The 24,690-nt window shown below is 47.1% G+C and overlaps 1 protein-coding gene across 4 annotated transcripts in view; it reads left to right on the top strand.

Moving 5' to 3' along the window:
• Positions 1–24,690, top strand: part of LOC127462929 (plexin-A4-like) — a 221,722-nt gene that overhangs the window by 32,310 nt on the left and 164,722 nt on the right. For all 4 annotated transcript variants that reach the window (XM_051771857.1, XM_051771858.1, XM_051771859.1 and 1 more), the window contains exon 3: positions 15,073–15,255. In XM_051771857.1, coding sequence (XP_051627817.1) covers positions 15,073–15,255 — 183 coding nt within the window. The remainder of the gene's footprint in view (positions 1–15,072; positions 15,256–24,690) is intronic.

Here is a 24,690-nt window from a genome sequence, read left to right as displayed (position 1 = left end):
CTTGAGAAGGCTGTGGTTTAAATAGGCTTCATGGACTTTGTAATTGAGCAACCTGCTCTGGTGGAAGGTGCCCCTGCCCATGGTGGGGGGTTTGGAATGAGATGATCTTTAAGGTCCCTTCCAACCTAAACCATTCTGTGATTCTATGATTTCATGGTTCCATGATACAGTTGGAATGTACTGGATTTCTTAAAAATAAATAATAAAAAACCACAACATCAGAGGAGGATGGAGATATAAATGTGTCCTTTTTGTACAGAAATTGATCATTGGGGGATTTGTTGATTATCATTACTATGAAATAGGACTAATAGGTTCATTTTGAAGCCCAGTGAGAATTCCATTACTGGGATGCTCAGCAGTGGAGGCAGGGGAGGCTTCCCCTCTGCCCTGGGGAGCAATCAGGTGGATGGCTGTGTGGGACATACAAACATGGATGGAGAAGAGGAGGGTGCTGGAGACTGAACCCAAAGCAGCACAAAGGTGTCAAGGGAGATGGAGAGGAGATGGAATCCTTGCTGGACCTTTGTCTCTCAGCTAAGCCCCAAACACAATGTGCTGTTGCCACGTGCTCCTGGCTGTCAACTCGGGAGCTGGTTGCATCCCAGGGCTGCTCTCCTGGGAGATCCTGGTCTCCTCATCAGCCTGATGTGTCTTGCAGCATCACCTGCTGCTCTGCAGCCTAACAGACTCCAGTCCCTGAGATGAAAAGGTGTCACCTCCATCGCTGCAGCTTTCGCCGGATACACAGCACAAATATCTGCCTGATAATCAAAGTGTCTGTCCCCAACTATCTCCTGCCTTCTTGCCGGTATTTTCTTTTCCTTTTGGCAGGAAATGGAGTTCGACTGTTTAAATTACTGTATTCAATCTCTTCCTGTTTTTCATGGCAGCGCTGTCACTTGGGGGAGAAATGAAATGTTTTCAGAGCCGACCGGCCAACAAAAGGCCTTGTGTAAAGAGCTGGGCAATATTTTCCCAATGCTTTGCTAACAGAAGAAGATGTCTGGGACCCATGTCACTGTTTGGCAAGTGACTTGGCTGTAAAGGCTTCCCATGCTTCTGGTGCCTGAGTGTGTAATTCCCCAAAACCTCTTTTGAAGATGATCCCTGAGAGTCCTGCATCTCCTCCATACATCTCTTCCTCAAGTGGGCTCTGCTCTCCTGCTCTCTTCTGCTTTCCCTGCCTCCCCCTGCCCATCCTAGATGCTCACCAAGCAAGCACTACTGTTTGGGTGGGATTTAGCTGAATGCAGGAGGAAGTTGTGGAGGGCATATTTCTGAGTAATCCTTCCATGAATGGTTTTTGGGCACGTTTGGATGCCAGTTGGGTGCACAGGCATTTTCCTTGGGCAGCACGAGCATCTCAACCAGGATGAACACTGGGGCTGATCCAGGGGCTCTGTTCTGCTCCATGTCACCAGGTTAGGAAGGGCCTTTTCTAGCTCAGGTAATAGAAGAGTTTTGTGTATGGGATGGGATGGTCAATTTGACTCCTGGCAAGGCCACAGTTGGTGATATGGCCAAGATTTTTCTATAAACAGCTTATTTCATGATTTTCCTCTTCCTCCCAGGGCATGGATTTGCCATCACTGGTGTTAACAAGACACACTGAACCTCTAAGACACCAAGATGGGGAGCAGCATTATGCTTGCTTTACAGGAGGGTTGGGTAAGGCACAGTAAAACATAGCCCAGGGACTCCTGGATCTTAGTGCTGTTCCCAGGAAAAGGGAATATCATCCTTGCTGTTGCATACCCCTCTAGCATGGTGAACATAAAAACAGGGTCATCCTGAAAGAAGGATGTGGGCTGGAGCTGCTGGAAAGAAGCAGAGTTTTAAGGGGAAAAAAATCACTTCACAATAAAAAGTACAATAAAATCAGGAATTGTCATCCCTGTCATTTCCCCCATCATTTTCCCACAAAAGGGAAAGATGAGGGTAAAAGGGAATGTTAGCTTTTGCTTAGTTCTTAGGAAGGAGATCCATGTGTGGAAGGAGATCCATGTGATCCCGGTGCTTTGACATCTTTGCACACACAGCCCCTGCCTGTTCCTCTTGGCAAGGTCGGTCTGTAAGTGATCCTGACACTTTCCCATGGGAATAACTCCATCACAGGAATGAGCTGTTGGTTTTGTTAGACCTTGTAGTGTCCCTGCTTGCCAGTTGGGCTATCCTAAGTCATCCTGAGTGTCAATGCCACTCGTGCTTGCACAATAGGTCTTTTTGTTCATCTCAGCTGGATGGACAAGAGTTTTGGGTACATGTTTTACATACATGTCTTTACCCCAAATTATACAGACTCCTGTTCCCGATCCAAAGGGTTCATGGTCAGTCAAAGTCAGTTCTTGGTCAGCTTCTAACAGTGTTTTCTCCTTCTTTGTCTGAAAATGCAAATAAAGAGCAGGAAACCCCCGAAAAAAAATGACAGAGTGCAGTGTTTGGAAAGGCAGTACCCTGGGAAATACTGTAATGCCTCTCTGGGAATGCCCACTGGAGACTTGCAGACGGAGCAAACAGGCCTGTGGCTGCCAGATCTCTGTTTGTATAGTTGGTCACATCAGTTTGTGTTGGATGGAAGTGTGTGTGTGTATGTGTGTGCTGAGCGTGTTGTCTGAAGGACTCGCTCAGAAACTTTGATAAGAGGTGACAGGGACACTGGGGGCTGAAGAGGGTGGAGGCTGAGCTGAGGAGGCAGGAGGGACAAGAGGTAGAGCCCCGTGATTTGTAGATCTCCCCCATGCACCTTCCCTCTCCTCATTTCTCCATGTCCAACAGGCCTGACCATCATCTCCCCTGCAAAACTGGACGTGCTCTGGGATGAAACACATTCCAGCAGGGAGAAATGTCATCCTGCCACATGAGCAGCTCAGGGAGCTCTCCCCAGTGACCCAGCTGGGGTTTCTCATGAGGGTTGTCAGGGGTGGAAGTGGCCAGGGATGTCTGGGGCCCTGCTCCTCAGGCTGATGGAGAGCAGCTGACTCCATAGCTCCAATGCTCCGAGCAAGGTCCTGGCCCCTCCTGGCCCCTCGGAACCAGAATTAGGAAATTCTCCCCACCTCCTCCCCTCTGAGGTGAGCAGCAGGCTCATTAATTAATTAGCACTAAGCCATTGAGCAGCATGCCTGGTGTTCCTGCTGGAGACACAATGGCTGGGATTTAATGGAGTTACAGGAACATCTCAGCAGTGCTGCATGAGCACCACAGGGCTTCTCCAGCACCTCCATGAGCTCTTAGTTCAGCTGGAAATGGCTGCTGGCAACACCCCAGTCCTCCAGACATCCTCAAAAGCCCACCATTTATTCAGGTGGGGATGTATATCCCAGCCTGGTGAGAGCTCCTTTGCAGGGGCTCCTCAGGAGGCTCTGGAGGAGAGAAAAACAAAAACTCTTAATCCCCTACATCAACTGCAGCTTGCACTTAAAGGCTGTAAAGCAGGGCCTAATTGCAGGAGAGGATGATTGCATTTGAGGTATTAAGTAGGTTCCTCAGTACTAAACACCTGTCCTTGAAAAGAGACTTCCAGATCGGTGGATGCAGAAATAATGCTGGCAGTAATTAATTACCCTCTTATCGTCCCCCACCCCCATCTTGAAACCTCTCCTTCCAAGATCCTCATTGCCCTGGGAGGGGGAGGGAAATACACATTCACTGGGAACAAAAATACACACGCACTGGGAAAAAACCTCCTTCTCAAAACTAACTATTTAGTTCCTAAGCATAAAGCAGGAGGCAACCCTGTGTCTTTAAGTGGCCGGGTGCCAAACCCTCTCACAGAGCTGTTCTCCTCATGTCTGGGTGACCCTGCTCACACAGAATGCTCATTGAGGGCAGAGCAGGACCCAGGGCTGTGGAGTCGCTGTTGTGTCTGAGATATTCCAGGCTCAGCTCCCTCCCCCATCCTGATTCCCATCCCTGTACCACGTTGGCTCTCTCTGAGCAGCTCAGCATCCCTCAGCATCACCCCCAGGTCCTGGTGGTCCCTCAACCTGAAGGTGAACAAGGTGCCAACTTCTCCACCACTGCCAGTTGGTGCCAAATTCTCCACCACTGTGCTTTTGCCACGTGGACAATTAGATTTTTATTTCTGGGAACTGGTCTTTGCTGCTTCCCCTGCCAGCAGCTCGGGCTGTTTTCTTCTGTGGTCGAGCCCTGTGGTCGCCTGTGGCTCAGCTTTGCATTTTTGGAGGGCTCCATATGTTCTCCTCTCATTCTCCTTCCACGCCAGGAGATCAGCGACTCCGCAAACCTGACCTCGTGTTGCCTCTCCAGGAGGTTGCCTTGCAGGTCAAGGGGAACGCTTGTGCAAGAGGGTTTTTTTAAAAAAAAAACCCAAACAAAAAAAACCACCAAAAAAAAAAAAAAGGCAAAAAAGCAAACCCCAGATGTCCTGGAAGAGCCAGAAGCAAAGTGACTCCAGCTCCCTTGGTGAGCACGATGCTATTTAAAGCACCTCCGGAGCGGGGACAGCCGAGTGTGGGAGTTTGGACAATGCCCGTTCTGTTGAGGAGGGGGCCAAGGGGGTGCTGGATCCAGCACTGCTTTCTGGGATAAATCCTCTGCAGACCCTTTCTCCCTTGCCTGATGCAAGTGTAGCTATCGGGGTGAAACACAGGGCAGGGTCTGTCTTAGTGCTTGGGGAACCAGCAAGGATTTGAGCCTTTGGGAATGATGTGATGGGCATGGCTATTTATTTATACTCCAGGAAACATGGAAGACTTTTTTTCTCTCTGAACTATTCATGTTTCTCTACTTTCCCAAATTCCATGGATGGGTCCCCGTTGTACCAGGTAGGATAATACAGATGTTGGAAGCAGTGTCCTGAAGACTGGAGATGGGAAAGGCTGTTTTACCCACAGAGAGATGTCTGAATCACATCTGACCATATTTCTGCCCCAGACATTCCCAGCCTGGCATCTGCATGACTTTGGGATGTAGTTTTTGCTCTAAGTTTGTTTCAGAGGCATTTTGTTAACACTGTCCCAATCTTTGGGTAATATAACAACAGCTTTGGGATGAAATGTGGTGTTTGCAGAGCCAGCATGGATCTGGCTGGATAGATATGTTCAAATTCAGGATAGACCTGGGGACCTGGGTGTCCTGGACACATCTACCTCCATATCATTCTTCTCTTCAGCTCTGCTTTGTTGCACTGATAAATGCCTGTAATGGGATGAACATGTCTTGCTGAAATGCTGATCTTTGTTGCATCTTTCTCCTGCAGAAAACTACACAGTACCTAGGACTTAACATCTCCTTTGTGCCACCAGCCCCCCCATTCCTTCAATTTAGGGGCCAGTAATCATTGCAGCCCCAATATTTATGGTGCACATTCTCATAATATGTGGCTTCCCCATCCCTGGAAGTGTTCAAGGCCAGGTTGGACAGGGCTTGGAGCAACCTGGTCTAGTGAAAATTGTCCCTGCTCATGGCAGGAGGGTGGAACGAGATAGGCTTTAAGGTCCCTTCCAACCCAAACCATTCTATGATTCCATATTTAAAATATTTAAAGAAGTATTTGAAACTAGGAAAAGCAAGACACCTAGACAGATATGCAACTAAAAGCAAAGACAGAGGGACCTCTGTTTTCTCCATGCAGTATTGGAGCTGCTATAACTGATAGAACATATGGGTGACATTAGATCAGCAGGAACAACATCGTATTCTCCCTGTTTCAATGTCATTACCCCGTCATTGTCAGTGTTCCAAAATATAATAGGATTTGTTCAGCTGATTTATCCTGTAAACAAGCAATATTAGCCAGGCACGTATTTAGACACGGGGAGAGAGGGGGGAGAGGCAGAGCGAGGGAGTTTGCATAAGGGAATAATAAAAATTTACTCCTCCTAATGAGGGAATGACCCAGCACTCATGGATGGGCTGGGGCTGTTGGTTGGGATCCCGAGCCAAGAAACACAGGGCTGTAATTGTGATGCTGTCCCTGCTTCCAAGGGCTGGCTGCAGCCTCCCACTTGCACCATCCCACTTTCAGATGCGGGAGGAGTTCGAGCTTAATGGCTTGAGTGAATTTACACTCGCCTGATACAAAGTGCTCTGAATTCCTCAAGTACCGAGATCTGCCCAGATAGCGGCAGCAATCGGGGAGATTTTTCTCTTCAGACCTCGAGTGCTTTGGTTTGTTGTTTAAACTGATAACGGGGGCTTCTTTAAATTCATTTTCTGTGGGATGGTAAGCCCAGACACGTCTTGATTCTCCCCGATACGGATGCACAGCCCTGGATCCCCGTTATTTGTTGAGCAAGCCAAGCTCTCACGAGCACATACATCCCATTCATTACAGCACTTAACTTACCTTTGCAGGACCACGGTGAGGCTTAATTAGTGCTTTTAAGGGGCTCGGGGCTCTCCGGGTGAAGGTGTTGCTTGCATGCAAAGCAGCGATGTTGTTTCATTTATACGGCTCTGTTGGTGCACGCGGCACTTTGCAGCCCAAATGATAATTTTGTCTGTGTAACAAAATAATAATTATAAGGAATTCAGTGGAGAATCGCTGGTGGTGCCGGCGTAGGGGAGGCAGCTGGACTCTGTCCAGCAAGGTGCTGGTGTGTGTCACTGAAACAGGAACGAGGAGTGCCAGAAATGCTCCAGAAATGTCGTTTAAGCTCTTTGCTGCCAATAAATAGAGGTAGTGGGTCAGGCACACTGTGAAAGGGAGGACAGGTCAGCAGGAGAAGGATCCTGCACCCTTCAGCATTGCATGCAACAGGCAGTGATGATATTGTTGTGGGGACCTGAGGAGATCTGCAGTGTATCTGATGGACAGGAGAGTTTGTAACTTGGGGAAGGGAATGTCCCTCTTTTAGAGGTCTCTATTGGATGGACATGCCTGAGAGAAACCCATGTTATGGCAAGGATGTTCAGGATTACAGGGCACAGCTCATAGAGGACCGAGCTCCAATCTCTCCTTACACCTCTCCCACCACTGCAGTTGAAGTTTCTAGAAGCTTGATATGTAGACAGCCTTTGATTGATCAGGAAATTTGACAGACTTTAGGATTAAATGCAGCACCTTCTCTCAGAGATGTCTCTCTGCTTACACAAAATCCCCTTTTCACCTAAGGTTTCCCCTATCTGTGACTCTTTCTCCCCCATCTCAGCTACATTAGAACCAGGAAAAGTCAGTGCTGCTGTGCTTCAGGTGTGTAGCACAGCTTTGCTGCTGGAATAAGTTCTCGCAGAAGAGCTCTAGCAGCTTATTTGATCAATACTTCCCTTTTGAAAAATCCCTAAATGCTTATTTACCCACTAGTCCATGGCAGTTTCAAAGGCAGAGTGTCTACACTCAATAATCTCTCTCTCTCTTTTTTTTTTTGGGGGTGTGTGCATGTGTGAAAAATTCTAAGTGAATTTTTTTTAAAGCACCGGTCTGAAAGCCACTGAGATTATATTCCTCTGTTTATCCCTCAGTGCCTCATCCATATGATCCTCTGAGCCAGCAAGGGGATATTTATGGGACTACAGGAGAGCTCAGCTTCCTTTTACACCTTTTGCAGTCACAGTTGCTGCTCTTCAGGCCACGTCCATCCTCCTTGTTTGTAGGTACAGTTGCCACCTGTGACAGGATGAATTCCAGTGACCTTTGGGATCTGATTTTCACTCTGCCTGCAGGGGTTGGGATGCTGATGCTGAGATGTGGAATTATGGTGATGCTGGAAAGGTTTTGAAGGGGTAGAAATATAATACACGAAAGGGAGATTTGGCTGACACAGTGATGGTGTTTGAGATGTGGGATGGGAAGAACTCCGTGAATGGGAGTGTTTGTACTAACTCAGTCTGACTTTGCATTGCTGCTGAAGGTACTGTCCCTCTTCCCTTCCTACATCAGACCCTTGGGGTCTAATTAAGGCACTTAAAATATCACTTAAATTACAATATCCAAACACAGGGAGTGTAAATATCCCATTGAAAGATATTGATAGGAATCCAAGTCAGTTCTGCACCGTGCCCTGTTTATCTTGGCTCGGTGAGAGTGTTTCTCCTGGAGAAACTTGGAGGTGAAGTTGACACCAGACCTGAGGAATCTGATGTAGCTGGTATCAGTCAGAAACAGAGACTCATTAACCTGATAGTCTTTCAGGCTGGATCCCTAATTACCTCTTCATTTGTTGTGGTAGGATTGTCTTCTCTGCAGGTGACCAAGAAGGGAGTAGGTGGTTCTGCTGAGGAAGGTGTTTCACACTTGATATCCACGATGTGCTTCTCTGGATAGTCAGTCATGGGCTTTCCATCATGGGGGCATGAACCATTTCCCTCTGATCACAGAAACCTAGAATGGCTTGGGTTGGAGTAGACCTTAAAAATCATATAGTTCCAACCTCCCTTCCATGGGCAGGGACACCTTCCACTGGACCGTGTTGCTCAGAGCTCCATAATAAGCCAGTGCTGCTTCCAGAGCAGAAATGCTGCTGCTGACCAGTCCCAGGCAACATTTCTGGGAAAAGTAGGAACCAGAGATGGGGAACAATCCATGGGCTGAAAACTCTTGGCAGTTGCAGCTCTGTGGCTGTGACTGAATCAGCAGATGCTAAATTCTGGGGTCTGCATCTCCGAGGTCTGAAGCAAGAAATGCAAAAAGCAAACTTATTGCCAGAATTGCTTAAAGACCGTAATACTGGGGTCTAGAAAATTTGTAGGGGTTCACTAATTGATTTACCTTGTACACATCTTTTGGCACTGTAATCATTCAGCAAACTGTGACTTAGAGGATGTTAAATTTATAGCACAATTACTTTTATACACAATTACTAATAATCACCCAGCTCTGCTAAGCTAGAGGTCTGAACACTAAAGAAACCTGTTGGTCTCTGTAAAAAGGCAGCCTGCTCTTCAGGAAATTGCAAATTTTACGATGTGGAGGTGCCTGGTATAGACTGTTGGGAAGTCTTACGCTCACAGCATAGCAGGGACATAAATACAGGCATAAAAATCTGTACTACATTAAGATTCTGCAGCACTCTGGAAACTTGACACCAGTCCTTGAACTGATGCTTAAACTACAGACCTAAAAACCAAAGGACTGCACCAGTTCTAGTCAATTTGAGTAACTTTCCCCTCTGTTCTTGCATTCCTGAATTGTGTTCGAATGAAAACCTCTTAGCAGGGTGGGTGCAATTTCCCTATAATTGGGAAAGTTACTGTAACTGCACTGTCATTTGTATATGGTGACATGTAATTGCACAGTAACCACTGCTGTGGGTGCACAAGTGAAAAGCAGAGTGCAATTATAATGTATTTCCAAGTGCTGGCTCTTTATCCAGCTTCTGTTATATCACAGAGCACCCTGGGGAAACGGTGCTGGGTATTTTTGGATGTCATTAGAACTGCAGGCCAACCACTGAAGAGTGGGTTGGTTGGTGATCTGTGCTGTCTTTGGTCAGTGGCCATCTCTTTGTGCACAAAATTTTGAACTGCAGATGGCAAAAGTCCACGGTTTTTTCCTGACCCAGTGTTAGGAATGCATGGGGTGGGGAGGGCAGTAACAGGCATCAAATTATGGGAATGATGTGGCACGAGGTGAAAGTCAGAGGGGCTCTGTCCATCCTGCACAAGGATTTCACAGCTCAACACGGCCAACGGGCTGAAAAGTGATGGTTCTGCTGAGTTCACAGCACAGATCAGGGGGAGAAGGGACGTGAACCAAAATCCACTTATTTCACAGGAGTCAGAGGAGACACTGGGATGCAGCATGGCCAGAAGCAGAGATACTGCAGGAGGTCAGAGTAAATCCAGCTTCAGGAATGCAAAGTACTGATGCCATGGGCAGGGCAAACCAGAAGTTCACCGTGCTGAAACCACCAAGAGGACATGCCCAGGCAAACAGGAGAAGCACAAGCCTTGAGTACCATCCTGCTGCTGTTGGAATTTAAAGACCTGTGGTTTGTGGGAGATGGTTTCCCTCATTTCCAGCTCCACTGGATAAGGATTTATGGTCCACCAGGTGATCTAGACCCTAAATTGCCTAGCTTGTCTCTCTTCAGGTACCATGAAGTTCCTGGTTAGAGATTTTCCTAGGGCTTCCACCTGTCTAGATTTTTAAATACCCTGTGGAGTGGACACATGCCCACCCTCACCCTCACACGGTCCTTGCTGTAGGAAGGAAAGGAGATCTTGCAGTCAGATGATGGAAAAGACCTTGGATATCTCCTTGCAAAGACTGAAATGTGTGTTCCTGTTGATTTCTTATTGCTGTTGGCTCCCTGGACCTGCTGGCAGCACAGACAGCCCTTAATGTATGTGTTCCCTCCATCCTTTGCCGTGGCCAAGCCTGAGATAACAGGAGTGAGAAGCCAAGTACCTGCCACCGTGTGAAGACAGGGCTGTTAGGTATTAGCTGTAAATCAAAGGCTTGGCCATTGGGACAGCCTTTATCCCCAGTGAGTCTGTGGAATTGCTTTGGAGCCTGCTGAGAGATCTGGAAAAAGGTGCTTTGATCGAGGAGGAAGATTTCTCCAGAGTGAAAGCAAGGAGGAATGAGGGGTGGCTAATCCCTTATTGAGGCTGTTCCCCAAACATGGATTAGGCTGTGTTTGATTATCAGGGGCTGTTTCAGAGGCAAATGGCTAAAGCAGATGTTTAAGGGACAATTGATGTATTATGAGCACTGTCTGCACTGTCCCCCTGATACCTGGTGCTTCAGTCACTCCTGCAATGCCAAGGAGCTCACTCCTGCTGGGGAATCAGATGAGGGCGGGGAAGGAGGTGCTGTAATCAAATCTCTAACCCTTCTGCTGAATTTGGGGTTTTGGGGACTCAGTGAATCCCTCAGGGACTGAGCCAGCACCAGCCTCGTAAAACCATCCTCTGCAGGAGGGCTTGGATGTGTTAATTATTTATTTGACAGGCTTAATCCTGGAGGAGGCAAACGCCTGCCAGAACCCTCCTGGAAATCAGGCCCATTCTTTTGCACATCCTTCCTTTTTCACTGGTGAATGTGACACTTGGCCGTGGTGTCACGGCTGCAGATGAACCCCCCGCTTGCTGACACAGGGAGTGGTGGCAGGAGCAGACCCCAGTCTCCCACCAGCTGGTCCCCCTTCCCTTCAGCCCGGGATGGAGAGGCAGCTGGTGGGACTTGTGAGGGCATTTTTACCCTGGGAGCTGCCAATCAGTCCGAGATGAGGATATTTCAGATATGCAGAGCACCTTATAAGCCTGTGTTTAGCAGCTTTCCTGGGGCAGAGGGGTGGTGAGCAATATTCCCTCTTTTGCAGGTAGGAGTTTGGTGTGGGATGATGAACTGATTGATTCCAGTCCAGCATCCCAACCACGAGCCCGCAATTCCTTCCCAGTTACCTGCTGAGTGTGTCGTGACTCTCTGGGTTAGATTTTAACCGCTCAGGATGCCAGAATTGCTGATGTTATTCCCACCTCTTTAAACCTTCCCTTTGCCTCTCCCTGCTATCCCAGCCGGTGTGGCAGCAGCATTAGAAGCAGAGTGAATTCATGTCCTCACCTCCTCTTTCATTCTGGAAAGTCGTTAACGCAAAATTGCCAAGCAGAGAAGCTCCAGAGAGTTTAACGTGGCTACTTTATATTGCTGCTAGGAGTGTCTGGAATTGAAAATAAACCTGTGCTTGCAACTCCTGACCCTTTCATCATAAATCCAAACTTCCTTACGTGTTTCTCTTCGCTGCAGAAGATGACTGTATTTCTGTCTTTACAAAGGCCCGTGTGCAGCTGAGAGCCACAGCTGTGCAGAAGCCGGGTGGTGTTTATTTGTAGGGTTTTGCTTGCTGGCGTTTTTTTGGCAGATGATCCCCCAGAGGAAATAACCCAAATACGTTAAACGAAAATAGTTTTCATGTGGCGTGTGGCTCGCTGGCCTGGCTCCTGTTGCTGGGGGAGGGCTGTCCACACGGCAAACCGCAGCTCTGGGGTTGCTGCTCTGGCACCCACCCAGCAACACATGAGTGGAGATGGAATCCTGGACTAATTTGTGTTGAAAGTGACCCTGAAGATCATCTAGTCCAATTTTCCTGCCATGGGCAGGGCCACCTTCTCTATCCCAGGTTACTCCAAGCCCCATCCAACCTGGCCTTGAACACTTCCAAGGATCCAGGGGCAGCCACAGGTTCTCTGGGCAACCTGTGCCTGGGCCTCACCACCCTCATCATAAACAATTTCTTCTTTATATCTACTGTGACTCTACCTTCTTTTAGCTTAAAGCCATCACCTCTTGTCCTATTGATACAGACCCTACCAAAAATCTGTGCCAGTATTTCTTTGTAAGTCCTTCCTATAAGGATGTGCCCTTCTGTAAATAATAGCAGGGAAATAGGATTAAATAATAGGCTTAAATTAATTTTGTGTCTATATGGGGAAAAAACATAATATCAGCCCCATTAAGGGTAGGTGTGAGCTCAGCTGGAGCTGGGTCCAATCTGATGGAGGAGCAGTTAACCTGGGGCAATTAAATTAATTCTCAACAGGTGGGAGATGAGCTGCAGATCAGCCACAGGTGGTTGTGCTTGATGCTGGGATCTCTGGCTCTATATCTTGTGAGTCTGTTAAAGACTCCTGCCTGAGACTGGAAGTCCTAGATCATGCAGGAAGGCAGCCAGATGATTCCATGGGTCCTTTCTGGTCTCAAGTGCTTTAGCTGGAGTAGTTGGTTTTGGCTGTGCTGCAGGGAGGGAACGTGAGCTGCTCTAAGGAGGATGCCTCTGATAGTGCCAGCTCTGCTTGATTTATATCATTTCACTGCTTGTCAGTGTAATTTCCTCTCGTTGGAGATGGAGCTTTGTGCACTGCACCCAAGGTAAGGCGTCTGCTGGCACCATTAAGCTTTTCATGCTCTCGGTGGGGAGGAAAGCTGTCTTGTTTTCCTTAAAAACTTTCTTCCCTTTCCCCTCTTTCTGCCATTTGGGAATTTCTTGCTTTCAGTCTGAAATGATTCTTTTCAGCTTGACAGACCATTAGAATGAGCACTTATGCAGTTTTATTATACCCTTGAAACACAAATTGTGCTAATTTGAGAGCTTAAGAGTTTCTGGTCAAACTGTGTCTGACTTGAAGACTTGGATTCTTCTCAGATCCTACATCTGCAGCACAATTCAAGTTGGAAGGACATTAGGGGGCCTTTCAAGTATGATGCATCTTTCCTCTGCTGATTATGGATTTCTATCCTGACCTGTGTGACAAAGCTGGGATACAGATTTACCTTAGACTTTGTGCTGGCATTATGCACTAGTAGCTGTCCTGTCTGCTGCTGGTGGAGGCTGTTGATCTGCTCTGTAATTGCTCTTTGAGCCGGTGTTTTAGCTCTGAAAGGGCAGTCCACAAACACTAATGACTCTTGCAGACCAGAGCTCAGGATAGCTGATCCTTACTAATGGCTCTTCGAATTCCTCATAGGTTTTATGTATTTATAAACACATTTAGGACACATTATTCTTCCACTCGGTAAAAACCATCTGTAATTATTGCCTGTAATTGCTGGGTGAGGATAAAGTGAATCAGCTATCAGGCTTTTACTGCTGGTGAACTCAAGCATGGAGCATCACAAATTCTAGCCATGTTTCCAGGAAGATGTGAGCTCACACAAAGAAAATTGTCATGGTCCTTTATTCCTGATACATCAAAATTAGGTAACCTGCCTGTACAGTCAATTATTGCCTTCCTAGGCCATAGTCTACCAAAACATTTTAAGTGAATGCTTAACTTCAAATCTGTGAGTGGTCACAGAGAAGTTAATAAAGTCCAACTGCTTTGGCAGTTGAGTGCTGGGATTTTTGGGGCTTCAGCTTTATTTGACTTATTCTGTGGAGATGTGTAACTTGGATTAGCTTCACCTACTTTGGTAGTGTCTGTACCTCACTGCCACTGTGCTTCTATAATTCCTTGAAGCCCAAGGAAACACCCTCAGAGATATCCAGACACCACGTGCATTCATGTGAGAGGATCCCAGTGGAGCATCTGTCTGATGACAATCCTGTGGAGTTCAAATGCAACAGGTTAAATTAGAGCTTAGGCAGCAGCATTAGTGAACAGGGGTTTTCCTCTGGTTGGTGGGAGTTCATGGGTGTCTCCAACAAATGCTGGAAAGCTTCCTTGATAGCTGTGAAACCTTCCCTCCTCTCCAAAGAACTTGAGTGAATTGCAGTATCCCTGCAAGATGGAGAATCAGAAACATAGAATGGTTTGGGTTGGAAGGGACCTTAAAGACCATCTCATTCCACTCCCTGCCATGGGCAGGGATGCCTTCCACTATCCCAGGTTGCTCCAATCTGGCCTTGGACACTTCCAGGAATAGGGCAGTCACAGCTTTTCTGGACTTCCCTACCCTCACAGGAAAGAATTTCTTCCTAATATCCAATCTAACCTTCCTCTCTGTCAGTTTGAAGCCATTCACCCTTGTCCAAAATACCTCTCCAGCTCTCTGGGAGCCCCTTTAGGTACAGGAAGGGGCTCTAAGTTTATAGAGTTCAGTTCTTCTGATGGCCTCTACTGCAGATTTGGCCTGGGCTGACCATCTCTCTCCCAGACAATTCCTGGACATGCCTTGGAGGACTGTAATGTCCAAGATGTAGCATGAGCAATCCTAAAGAGTTTGGAATTGGGAGGATTAATTAGATTTCATAGATGTGATTATTATATTGGATCTCGGGCCCAGAGGGCAGGTCAAGGTCTTTTTTATTTGCCAGGGCAGATTTAGTTCAGCGATTCTTATTCTGGATCCCATGGGAATAATGTGCATACTTTTTTTTTTTGACAGAATTAGATATGTTTAAGGCATTTTCAGCAGATTTTGTCTTTGACTGCTGGGTCTTGACTGGTTGAACTGACTGGTAAAGCAGTAGGAAAAAGGCTTAAAGTAATGTATCCTGCTGGGCTGTCATTCAAGACAACCAAGTTTCCAGTTTTCCTTCTGCCTGTAACTCATCACACAACTTTTGGACAAGCTTTTTTTCCACCTCTCTGTTTCTCCAGCCCTCAGGGGTTTGTCAGCTTGCCTAAATTACAGACCTGTTATGCAACGGGTGGACACTTCCCAAATGGCTAAAGAATGGGTGACTTCACTTGTTTACACCCTCTTTTTCTTTTTGTTTGCAGCTGTTAACAATCGATGACAATTTCTGTGGCCTGGACATGAATGCCCCCTTGGGAGTATCATCCATGGTGAGAGGGCTCCCCATTTACACTGAGGATGGAGACAGGATGACATCTGTGATTGCCTACGTCTACAAGAACCACTCCCTGGCTTTTGTGGGCACCAAGAGCGGGAAGCTCAAAAAGGTAAGACCTGATGTGATCCTCTAACTCCAGATTTTCATGTTCTTGAGGAGATTTGCTGCGTTGCACTGAGCCTGAGAACAGTTTTTATGCTAAGGTTCTCCTGTTTTGAGGATTAAAAAAAAATGTTTTGGTTGGCAAAAATACCCTGTGTTTCACCCTTGAGGGATTGAGAGAATCTGAGACAAGGATAAAAATCCTTCTTCCAAATTGTCACTCGTCAGAAGATGAACGTTTCTGAAGTCAAACCACACGTCCAGTCACAGACAGGCTTGATGTAATTCACATCCAACAGAGTTGTCTGTGCTCAGACCATCTCTAATTAAGCAGTTGGTCACAGGGTATCTGTGCATGCTGGAGGAAAACTGATTGTGGCTGAAGCTTAAGCAACAGGATTCATGCTCTGGAGGTCTTTCAATGTGACTGGGCTGTGATTTCAGCACGAGTCCAGCATGGGATTAGTGGTTGCTCTGTTTGTGTCAGGCCTGGTGCTTGTGCTGAAGGAAGAGTGTTTTCATCAAAAGAAAGCTGTGTCTTGAAGGATAATGAGCTTTTATGTTTATGGTTGATGCCACATAATCTCAAATGCAATAAAGAGTGTATTTATGTTCCTCCCTGTGTGTTCTCACTAGAAAATGCCCTTTGCATGGCAGTAGCTCTGCAGTTTGCTGTGTAAGGCAATAAAAGAGAGGCTTGCGAGGTGGAATCATCTACCTGTGGTTTTCTCAAGGGAAGAAGAGGTGTTAAAAGTGACCTTCTCATGTTAATGATGGACCTTGCCTCCATTTGAACCTCTTTGTGCCAGTCTGACAATGTTTGTCTGAAAGCTCAGCCCAGGGAGGGTTGTAAAATATTGTATGTGCAAGGAGACTGTGTGGCTTTGCCATGATAATGGTGAGAGGTTGGGAAAGGGAGGTTGGGCAGAGCCTTGGGGGTTGTGTTGGGTGTTGTTCTCTCTTTGAATCCCTCTTGCAAGTAAAGACTTCCAAGCTGGGGAAAGGAAGGTGCTTTGAGAAGGTGACCCACTGTGTCTTGTGCAGAGGATGGGAAGAGAGGACAAGGGGAAGGGAGTTGCTTGCTCATAGATGCTTAAGGAATGCCTGAAATCTGTTTTTATTCCTCTACCTGTCTCTGCACTTGAAAAGAAAACCAGGGTTGTAAATTCAGATGGCATTTTCCCCATGCTGAGGGAGGGCTGCAAGGGGAATGAGATCCTGCCCACTGGCAAATGTCTCTGGTTTTGTTCAACAGAGGAAAGGCTGCTTGTGCTTTTGAAAAGAGAATATGTTGGTGGTTTGTTTCTTTGTTTGTGTTTTTTTTTTTTTTTTTAATTCAGGCACGTGGAAAAGGAGCCAAATTGTTTTTTAAATGGTCATAATGAAAATAATCTCCTCCCCTGACTAATTAGGTTTTGCTTCCCTGTCATCTGTGATATTATAATAAACTGTTCAGTTCTCCAGTCAGTCTCTTGCATGGGAGTGGGGGGGGGGGAAATGGGGTGGCTGAGATCTGAATGGTAAATATCCAAAAGACCTTAACAGTTAATGACTGCTGCCTCCCTGCACTCCCAAGCCTTTGGTTTTTCCTTTGGCTCCAGGAGAAGCAAACTCAGCCACAGCTCTCTTTGCCTTTGCGGGTCACGTTGCAGAATCCAAGATCTGATTCCTTTTTAATAGGGGAAAATAGGAGAGAGAGCTTTCCGTGCTTCAAGGAGTGTGGTAGGGAGCAAGGACAGCCTTATAGGGTAAAGAATGAGAAGAGGGGAGCTGAAGTGGCTGATGTAATTTGAGAAAGCTTCATTTCATTCCCTTTTTCCTCATGTGCTGAATATTCTGCCTGTGGTTGTTACTGCTTTGGGTGCATGAGTTGGAGCAGGGCTGGAGCCTTGGACTGGGACCTTTCTTGGATGAGTAAATCTCCACCAGAGAGGCAGAACACAAAGCAAAATGGGGCTCCTCTGAACATGTGGCATTGTTTTGGACCACTTGATCCAGACTCCTGGTAGCATTTAGTTCCTGCAGGTTCAGCCCCATCCTTGCTATGACTTGTGCAATTATTGACTCTCCTCTACTTATTGTCCTCCCCCAGTGCTCCTGAGGGTGTCTGAGCTCAGGACACCAGCCTGGTTTCCCCTCTGGGTGCTACACAAGGCCAGTTTGGCACTCAGGATTTCCCCTGGATTCCCCTTGGCCCCTGTCAAGACTTCATGGGCCTTCTCATGCTTTGTTTTCCATCCATCAGGTGCTGTTGAATAGGAAGCAAGGAAAATACTGCATTGAGATTGCAACTCCAGCATAATACATTATGTTGGCATGGTGTTTGTGTTCTGTTTAAAAAACAGTACTAAATTAGGATGAACTTTGTAGGATTATATGAAACTCCAGGTACCAGTGGACAAATCCCAGGAATTATCTCCTTTTTTTTTTTTTTTTCCTGCTGTTGGCTCCTACCAGGCTGCTTCTGGTACAGTGCAGCTACTCAGTCAAGCTGCAGTGGAACATTTTGGATAACATGAAAGAGTCAGGAGACTATCTCCAAGATAGCAGGATTTACTCAGTGGTTGGAAGACTTGCTGCAAGATGGTTTGGGAGAGACTTTCCTTCTTTTTCCCCCCCCCGCAATTCCAGCATTTTCCTCTCTGTGTGTATTTTCCTAAGAAAGTGGCAGACTGCATATCTGATTTTGGTTTACGTGATCTGTGAGTTCTCTGCAAAATACCCACAGTCATAAAGCAATATCTGTCAGTTGATACACAAATGTCACACGTGGCAGAGGAGTTTATCCAGTGGCACACACAACTTGAAGCAAAATATTGTGCTTTACGGGAGCATATCATTAAAATGAAAACTAGCAGCGTATCAGGAATCTGCCCGTGTAACCAAGACAACAAAGGGAGAAAGAAAAGGGAAAAACTAAGATAGAGATAGGGCAGGGGAAGTGTGAGCGAAACCAAATGACTTGCTTGGCCCCAGCGATTTCACTGCCCCAGGCAAAATGCATTTTGCAACCCTTGCTCATTCACAAAGCTGCCTGTGCAGCCCATCAGGAAGGCACTGAATAACGTGCTGGAGAAATATTCCCTCCAGTTCTGCTGGCTCGTCCACAGCCCTGCAGAATGAGGAAATAAATAGGATAAGAATGCAGAGCTACGGAAAAGAAAAATCCCCCCAAAAATCTCCCCCATATCTAATGCATGGAGGCCTCTGCCCTTGGATTAAAGGTTCCATGGATGGGGATGGAGATGGGTGGCCCAGGGAGAAGTGGGTTGGGAGACACCTGGGTTTGGTTCTTTGCTCTGCCAGAAACTCCTGGTGTGTCTTCTTCACTCCTTGTCTCTCCTGCAAATGTTAGGGAATGTTTTCCTTGCTCAAAGATCATTTTAGAAAATGAATGCATTAAGTGTTGTGAGGTGTATGATCGTATCAAACAGCTCAACAGATGAGACGGAAAACCAGCTCCTGACCACTTGTGGGCATTAAAGATGCTGTGGTATTGTTTAATGAGAAATATTTAATCTGCCAGTGCTTTGGTTTGAACCCAGCATCTGTAATTACCTCCTGTGCTGGCTGGTCTGTGGTGTTCCCAGGACAATGTCAGTAAGAGTTGCCACAACTTCATAATCCAGGTGCCTGATGGGCTTCCTTAGAAGTGGATCCCTATTTCCTTGAATGCTTGGGACAACACCCATGGCTGAAATTCACCCCTGGGAATTTTTACTGATTTCTTTCAGGAGATACAAAAAACCCACTTGAGTTTAACAAATGTCTGTTTTGTCTCCCTGCAAACAGCACAGGAGTAATTCCTTCCTGCAAACAGGGTATGTCCTTCCTGCAAACAACTATGCTGTAAAACAGCCAGGTGCCAAAATCCACTGGCTTTTGATTTTTCCTTTGCTCAATCTCTCATTACATGCTTGGCTCTTCACTGCAGTGGCAGGAGAAAAGCAGAGATGTACCCATGGAGATGTTTTGCACAGTTTTTTATGCTTGGTTTGGATTTTTTTTCCTGGTGTGTCTGGTCGAATCATGTGCCACTAATACCTGTCATCACTAAGGGAGCATAGCAGGATTCCATATTCCTTGCATTCCTTCCCTAGGCATTTAATTTATGGGTCACTGCTTTTGTGCAGATCATTTCCAGTCAAAGAAATACAACTTACCTACAATTATTCTGTGTGTAGGTGCAGGTGTAAAGGGCGAGCTGAGTTTGCAAATGTCAACCTGGGACCAGCCCTAGGAATTCTGCTTCCAACAAGACAAAACTCTTGGACCATTTTGAAATGTTTATTTGAAAATGGAGCAGTAGAAATTTCCATTTATTTGAAACTTCCCCAGAAGAAATAGGGTTTATTTATTCCATCCAAATATTTCACTCAAAGCCTTTTCTATGCTAAATTCCTCGCAGAGATAGAACCTTGGCTTAAAAACCAATACTTTCGCTCTGTGGCCTGGATTTCATTTTTCATCAAATCCCATCAGTTTGCTGACTTTGAAGGGCTTTTTAGATTTGGACTTGCCATTGGGGGTGAGGGTTTTCACTCACATCAGACAGCTCTGGAATATGGCCAGCACTTCCAACAGGTATCAACTCCATTTAGTAGAAAATTCTCAGTACTGATCAGTTCCACGAACAACCCTCTGGATTACCCTGAACCCTCGAGACCCTGCTTTCCTTGGATCCAGAGACAAAACACCACAGGGAGAATATGAGATCTGAGAGCTTGGATTTGCAGTTCTCCTTTCGGCCCATGGTAGTGTTGGGGAAGGTTGGCTTCCTCCAATACATAATTGGATTGGAAAGCACATGTGAGTCTGAGCCCCTGCAGGTTTCTGGATGTGGAGCTGGGGCTGCCCTGTCCCTGGCAGCTCTCCTGGTTGGATTTACAGTGCTATTTATAGCCCACCTGCCTCAAAGGGGGAGTGGGAACCACTGATAGGTATGGATGGAGCCTGTAGGTTGGAGAAGATGCACCTTGCTTTGTGGTAGGGTGAGGACAACTTTAGCCAGGTAACCCTGAAGGGCACCCAGACCTGCAGGTCTGACTGAGAGGAGACCTTATTACAGTCTACAACTGCAGTTCCTCAGGAGGGGCAGGCACTGATTTCTGCTCTATGGGGACCAGGGACAGGACCTGAGGGAATGGCCTGAAGTTGTGTCAGGACAGGTTTAGGTTGGATACTAGAAAAAGGTTCTTCCCCCAGAGGGTGGTTGGACACTGAACAGGCTCCCCAGGGCAGTGGGCACAAACCCAAGCCTGGCAGAGCTCAAGGAATGTTAGGATGATCCTCTCAGGCACATGGTGTGACCCTTGGGGATGGTCCTGTGCAGGGCTGGGGGCTGGACTCGATGATCCTTGTGAGTCACTTCCAGCTCAGCATATTCTGTGTGATTACTGTGGTGGGTCCTCTTGCCACCATCATTTTCCCCTTGCATGTGGGGTGAGATCCCTTCCCAGAGCAGGATTTGTTCTGTTTAGCAGAAAGCAGATGAATCCTGGTGGCACTGGCTGCATGTGAGGTCCTTCCTCCAAGCTGGATTGCACTCAAGTGCCAAGCTGTGGCTTCCCCATCCCTGGAAGTGTTCAAGGTTGGGTTGGATGGGGCTTTGAGCAACCTGGTCTTAGTGGAAGATGTCCCTACCCATGGCAGGGGGGTTGGAACAAGATGATCTTTAAGGTCCCTTCCAACCCAAACTATTCTGTTTTTCATGCAGAAAGTCTTAGTAAGGTAAAAGGGTTCAAAAGGTGGGAAGAAACCCACAGGCAGCAGAGCTCTGAGTGCGTTGGTGATGTCATAATGTACCCGCATGAAGAGGAGTATCTCCCTCTTCTCCTCTGATTCCTCACCTCTCATCCAAGGAGCTGGAGCTACTGTGGCACCCAGAGTTCACCATGAGCAGGGTGACAGTCTCATGGTACCTGCAGGCAGATCCTCACTGTTTCTCCAGGCAAGGGGGTTTCTGAATACACAAAAACCAAGAAACCCTGCTCAGTTTTGATATTCCCTGGAGGGTATCCTGCTGCTGACAGCTCTGTGTGAATGTCAGCAGGGAAACTCTGCTTCCTTCTCCTTCCCTCCACTGCCTTGAAAGAGTCGGGGTTTTTTTGAATTTCATTTTTATTTCCCCCCAGCTGTTTGGCAAGTGGACTTGACTGCTCTGAAAACAGGCTGTAGAGGCTCTGGCTCCTGCTGGGAAGATGGTTTCTGCAAGAGGGGCTTGTTCACCCTGGCCTCTCCTCACAGCTTCCTAAACCAGCAGGAGTCCGAGTGCTTCACTGACTTGTGATGGAGCGATGCTGATTCCCGTCTGAGTTTGACATCTGTGAAGGCTGTGGTTGTCTGTGTCCTACACTGATATGCAGCTTCACTTTGAGATGTTGTTGCCAGCTTAGATGCCTGAAAAGCAGTTCATTTTCCTGGCTGTAGCACTCAGAAATTTGGGATTTTTCGGCTGTGGTGAACTTGGCACTTGATGTTCGTGTTGGGGGGGTGGGAGTCAGTGTGGGCAGTGAGACCCACTTGTCCTGGCTCATGTAAAAATCACCAATAGCTGGTGATAATGAAGTCCGGCATGGCCTAAAAGTGTTGGGTGAATGGATACTGTCTCCAAGGGTGAAATCAAAGACGCAGGACTGGATTTTTGGAACGATTCAGGTTGAGGACTGGTTGGCTGGGGAGAAGCTCCACAGAAAAGTACCTGGGCATCCTCACATGAGCCATCAGTGTGCCCAGGCAGAGAGACACCAACAACATCCTCAGCCATGCAAATAGGGGCACTGCCAGTAGATAGAGGGGAAGGTAATCCTCTTGAACTCCATTGCTAGGCCATATCTAGATAATGAGCCCAGTTTTTTAGGCTCCTTAGAACATAAATGTTATTGATCAACAAGAACAGGTTCAGGAAAGGGTGAAAGGATTGGCCAGCAGCTGGAAAATCAGCCCTGAAAGGAGAGGATGAGAAATGAGCTTATTCAGGCTGGAGATGAGAAAACCTAACAACAGCACTCCCATGTCAACAAGGAGGTTATTGAGAAGATGGAAACAGGCTCTTCGCATTCATGGGTGGGAAGAGGATGTGAGACAGGCATAAGTTGACATGAAAGCACTTACAACTGGATAGAAGGAAAAGCTTTTTCCCATGAGAACCCATCCTTGAAGAAGGTTGCCATGGAGGCTGTGCAGTTTCCATCCTTGGAAATTTTCAAGGCCTGAATAGACAGAACAACCTGGTCTGATCTCCGGGCAGACCCTGCTTTGAACAGGAGGTTGGACTAGAGATCACCTGAGGTGCCTTCCAGCCTGAATGTGATCCATCCTCTGCCCTAAACCACACCAGGGTGCCTGTGTTCAGATCCTGGTGCAGACAACAGTTGTTTTAGGTACCCACTAATGGGTCCATCACTGCAGGTGATTGCTTTGACTCCCACATCCCTCATTTCCATTGCTCTGGGACTTCCAGCTACAACTTGCCTGTGTCACACACTGCAACCAGCTCACTGCCCATGGCAGGGTCCAACTGCAGTAGGAAAACTCCCTGTTTGGTTTTCTTTCCTGTTAGAAAGACTGCTGTTGGCAGGAAGGGTTGGAGCCTGCTCTTTGGCAGAGAGCTATTAATTTTCCATGTCTCTCCTTCAAGCACCCCTCTCTGCTTCTTGACTACTCAGCCATCTCCGTGCTGGTGTTCAGGCTCTGGCTGAGCTGTGTTTTCACTGGGTGCCTTGTGTAAATGTGTTGAGTGCTGCTCTTTTTTTTTTTTGGAGATTCTGGTTAAACAGTGACTCAGAGTCTTGTCAGAGATGGGATCTTGTGATCATGCAATGAGACTTGCAAATAACTGTCTAATCCCTCCAAATTCCACATCAGCACTGCTGCACTGTGTGTTTTTGTTCCCAACTCCACTAGGAACAGCAAGCTCCAGTGGATCCAGAGCAGCAGGGAAGGCAGCAGGTTGTACCATCATCTTTTTAGACTCTTCCTTTAAATGCAGCTTGCATTTGACAGGTTTCCAGTGGCAGAGCAGCTGAGCTGGATTCCCCCACAGCGGGCTGAGGATGTGCTGTGCAGGCAGGGGGAACGTTAGTGACAAAACCAGACACAAAGAGACAGGTGACAATGTCCTGCTGCCTGTTACCTGCTGAAATCCGTGGGTCCTGCAGCCTCCTGGGGGACAGCTTGCTGTGCTGCTGGTTGTCACCTGCCCTGTGGTGGCAGGTGATTTTCTGCATGGTGTCAGTAGCTCTGAGTGTGTGGAGTGTTCAGGCTGCAGAACCTGGCACGGCTGTGCTGTCAGTGGAAACCACGCAGGGTGGGATACAAGGAAAAGCAAATATATTCCCATGTCCCCATGGTCTGTTTACTTCCCTTTGTCCCTTTGTTCTTGGGTTGGTGCTGTGGATGGAACATCAGGTGATCAGCTCTGGTCTTCACCTGCTACTTCTGCTCTCCGGGGTGACAAAGAGAGGCTGTTTAACTCCACCTAATGCCAGGATGGATGCCCAGCCAAAAAGGCTCTTGTCATGCCTTCCTCCTCTCTATCCCCTTCCTTTTTGACTGGGATAATGACTTTTCAGGGAGCCCTTGAAGTGCCTCTTGCATCTGCCTTTGATTTGAACGCCTCTTGCCTGCTGACCCTTCTTACGGGAAGTCGTCTTAAGTGCGGTTCCCCTAATTAGTTTTGCTTTAATTTAATCTTTTGAAAGAATTTTATCAAAAAGAGGAAACCTTCTCCCCACTCCCTCATTTTATCGGCTTGTTTTCATGCATGGGCCCTGGGTTTATTTCTCTATTTCCCTTGTCTCTAGATAGGACATCATTTGCATATTTGATTAAGCTCCATATGTTATCAGGGAGCCAGTTGAAAGAACAGCAAGTCCCTGATAAGGCACTGTGCATCCATCTCTTCCTTTCAGCATCCTCCACGCCGTCCCCCTCACCATCCTGTGGCTGTATCTGTGCCCAGAATCACCTCCACGGTCTGTCCCACCTCCTCCCTCTCCCTTTGGCCAGATGACTGATCCCTGGTTCTGCTGCAGGTAGGGGTGGATGGAGATATCACTATTTGGCAGCTCCTGTCTGCAGGAAGGAATCAGAAAGGATGGAAGCTGAGCACTGGTGAGGAGTAAACCATGAAAATGAGGTCCAGATTCAATGCCTTGCTCTCTCTGGTCCATGGCAAGTTTTATATGAGCCAACAGTGTGCTCTGCCAGCCCAAAATACCAACAATGTCCTGGGGGGCTTCAGGCCTAGCATCTCCAGGCAGTTGAGGGAGGTGACTGTCCCTCTGTGCTGGTGCAGCCTCACCTCGAGCCCTTTGTGCAGCTTTGAGTGCCACAGTATAAAAAAATATATATATAAAGTTATTGGAGAGCATCCAAAGGAGGGTACAAAGATGGCTGTGGCTTGGACTGGCTGAAAACAGAATAGCCATGGATGAAGAAT

Source organism: Manacus candei, unplaced genomic scaffold (assembly GCF_025592945.1).
Source record: "Manacus candei isolate 608988 ecotype Guabito, Panama unplaced genomic scaffold, ASM2559294v1 h1tg000146l, whole genome shotgun sequence".
Taxonomy (NCBI): Eukaryota; Metazoa; Chordata; class Aves; order Passeriformes; family Pipridae; genus Manacus; species Manacus candei.
The sequence above is the reverse complement of the archived record's forward strand: the minus strand, read 5'-3'. Positions and strand labels throughout refer to the sequence as shown.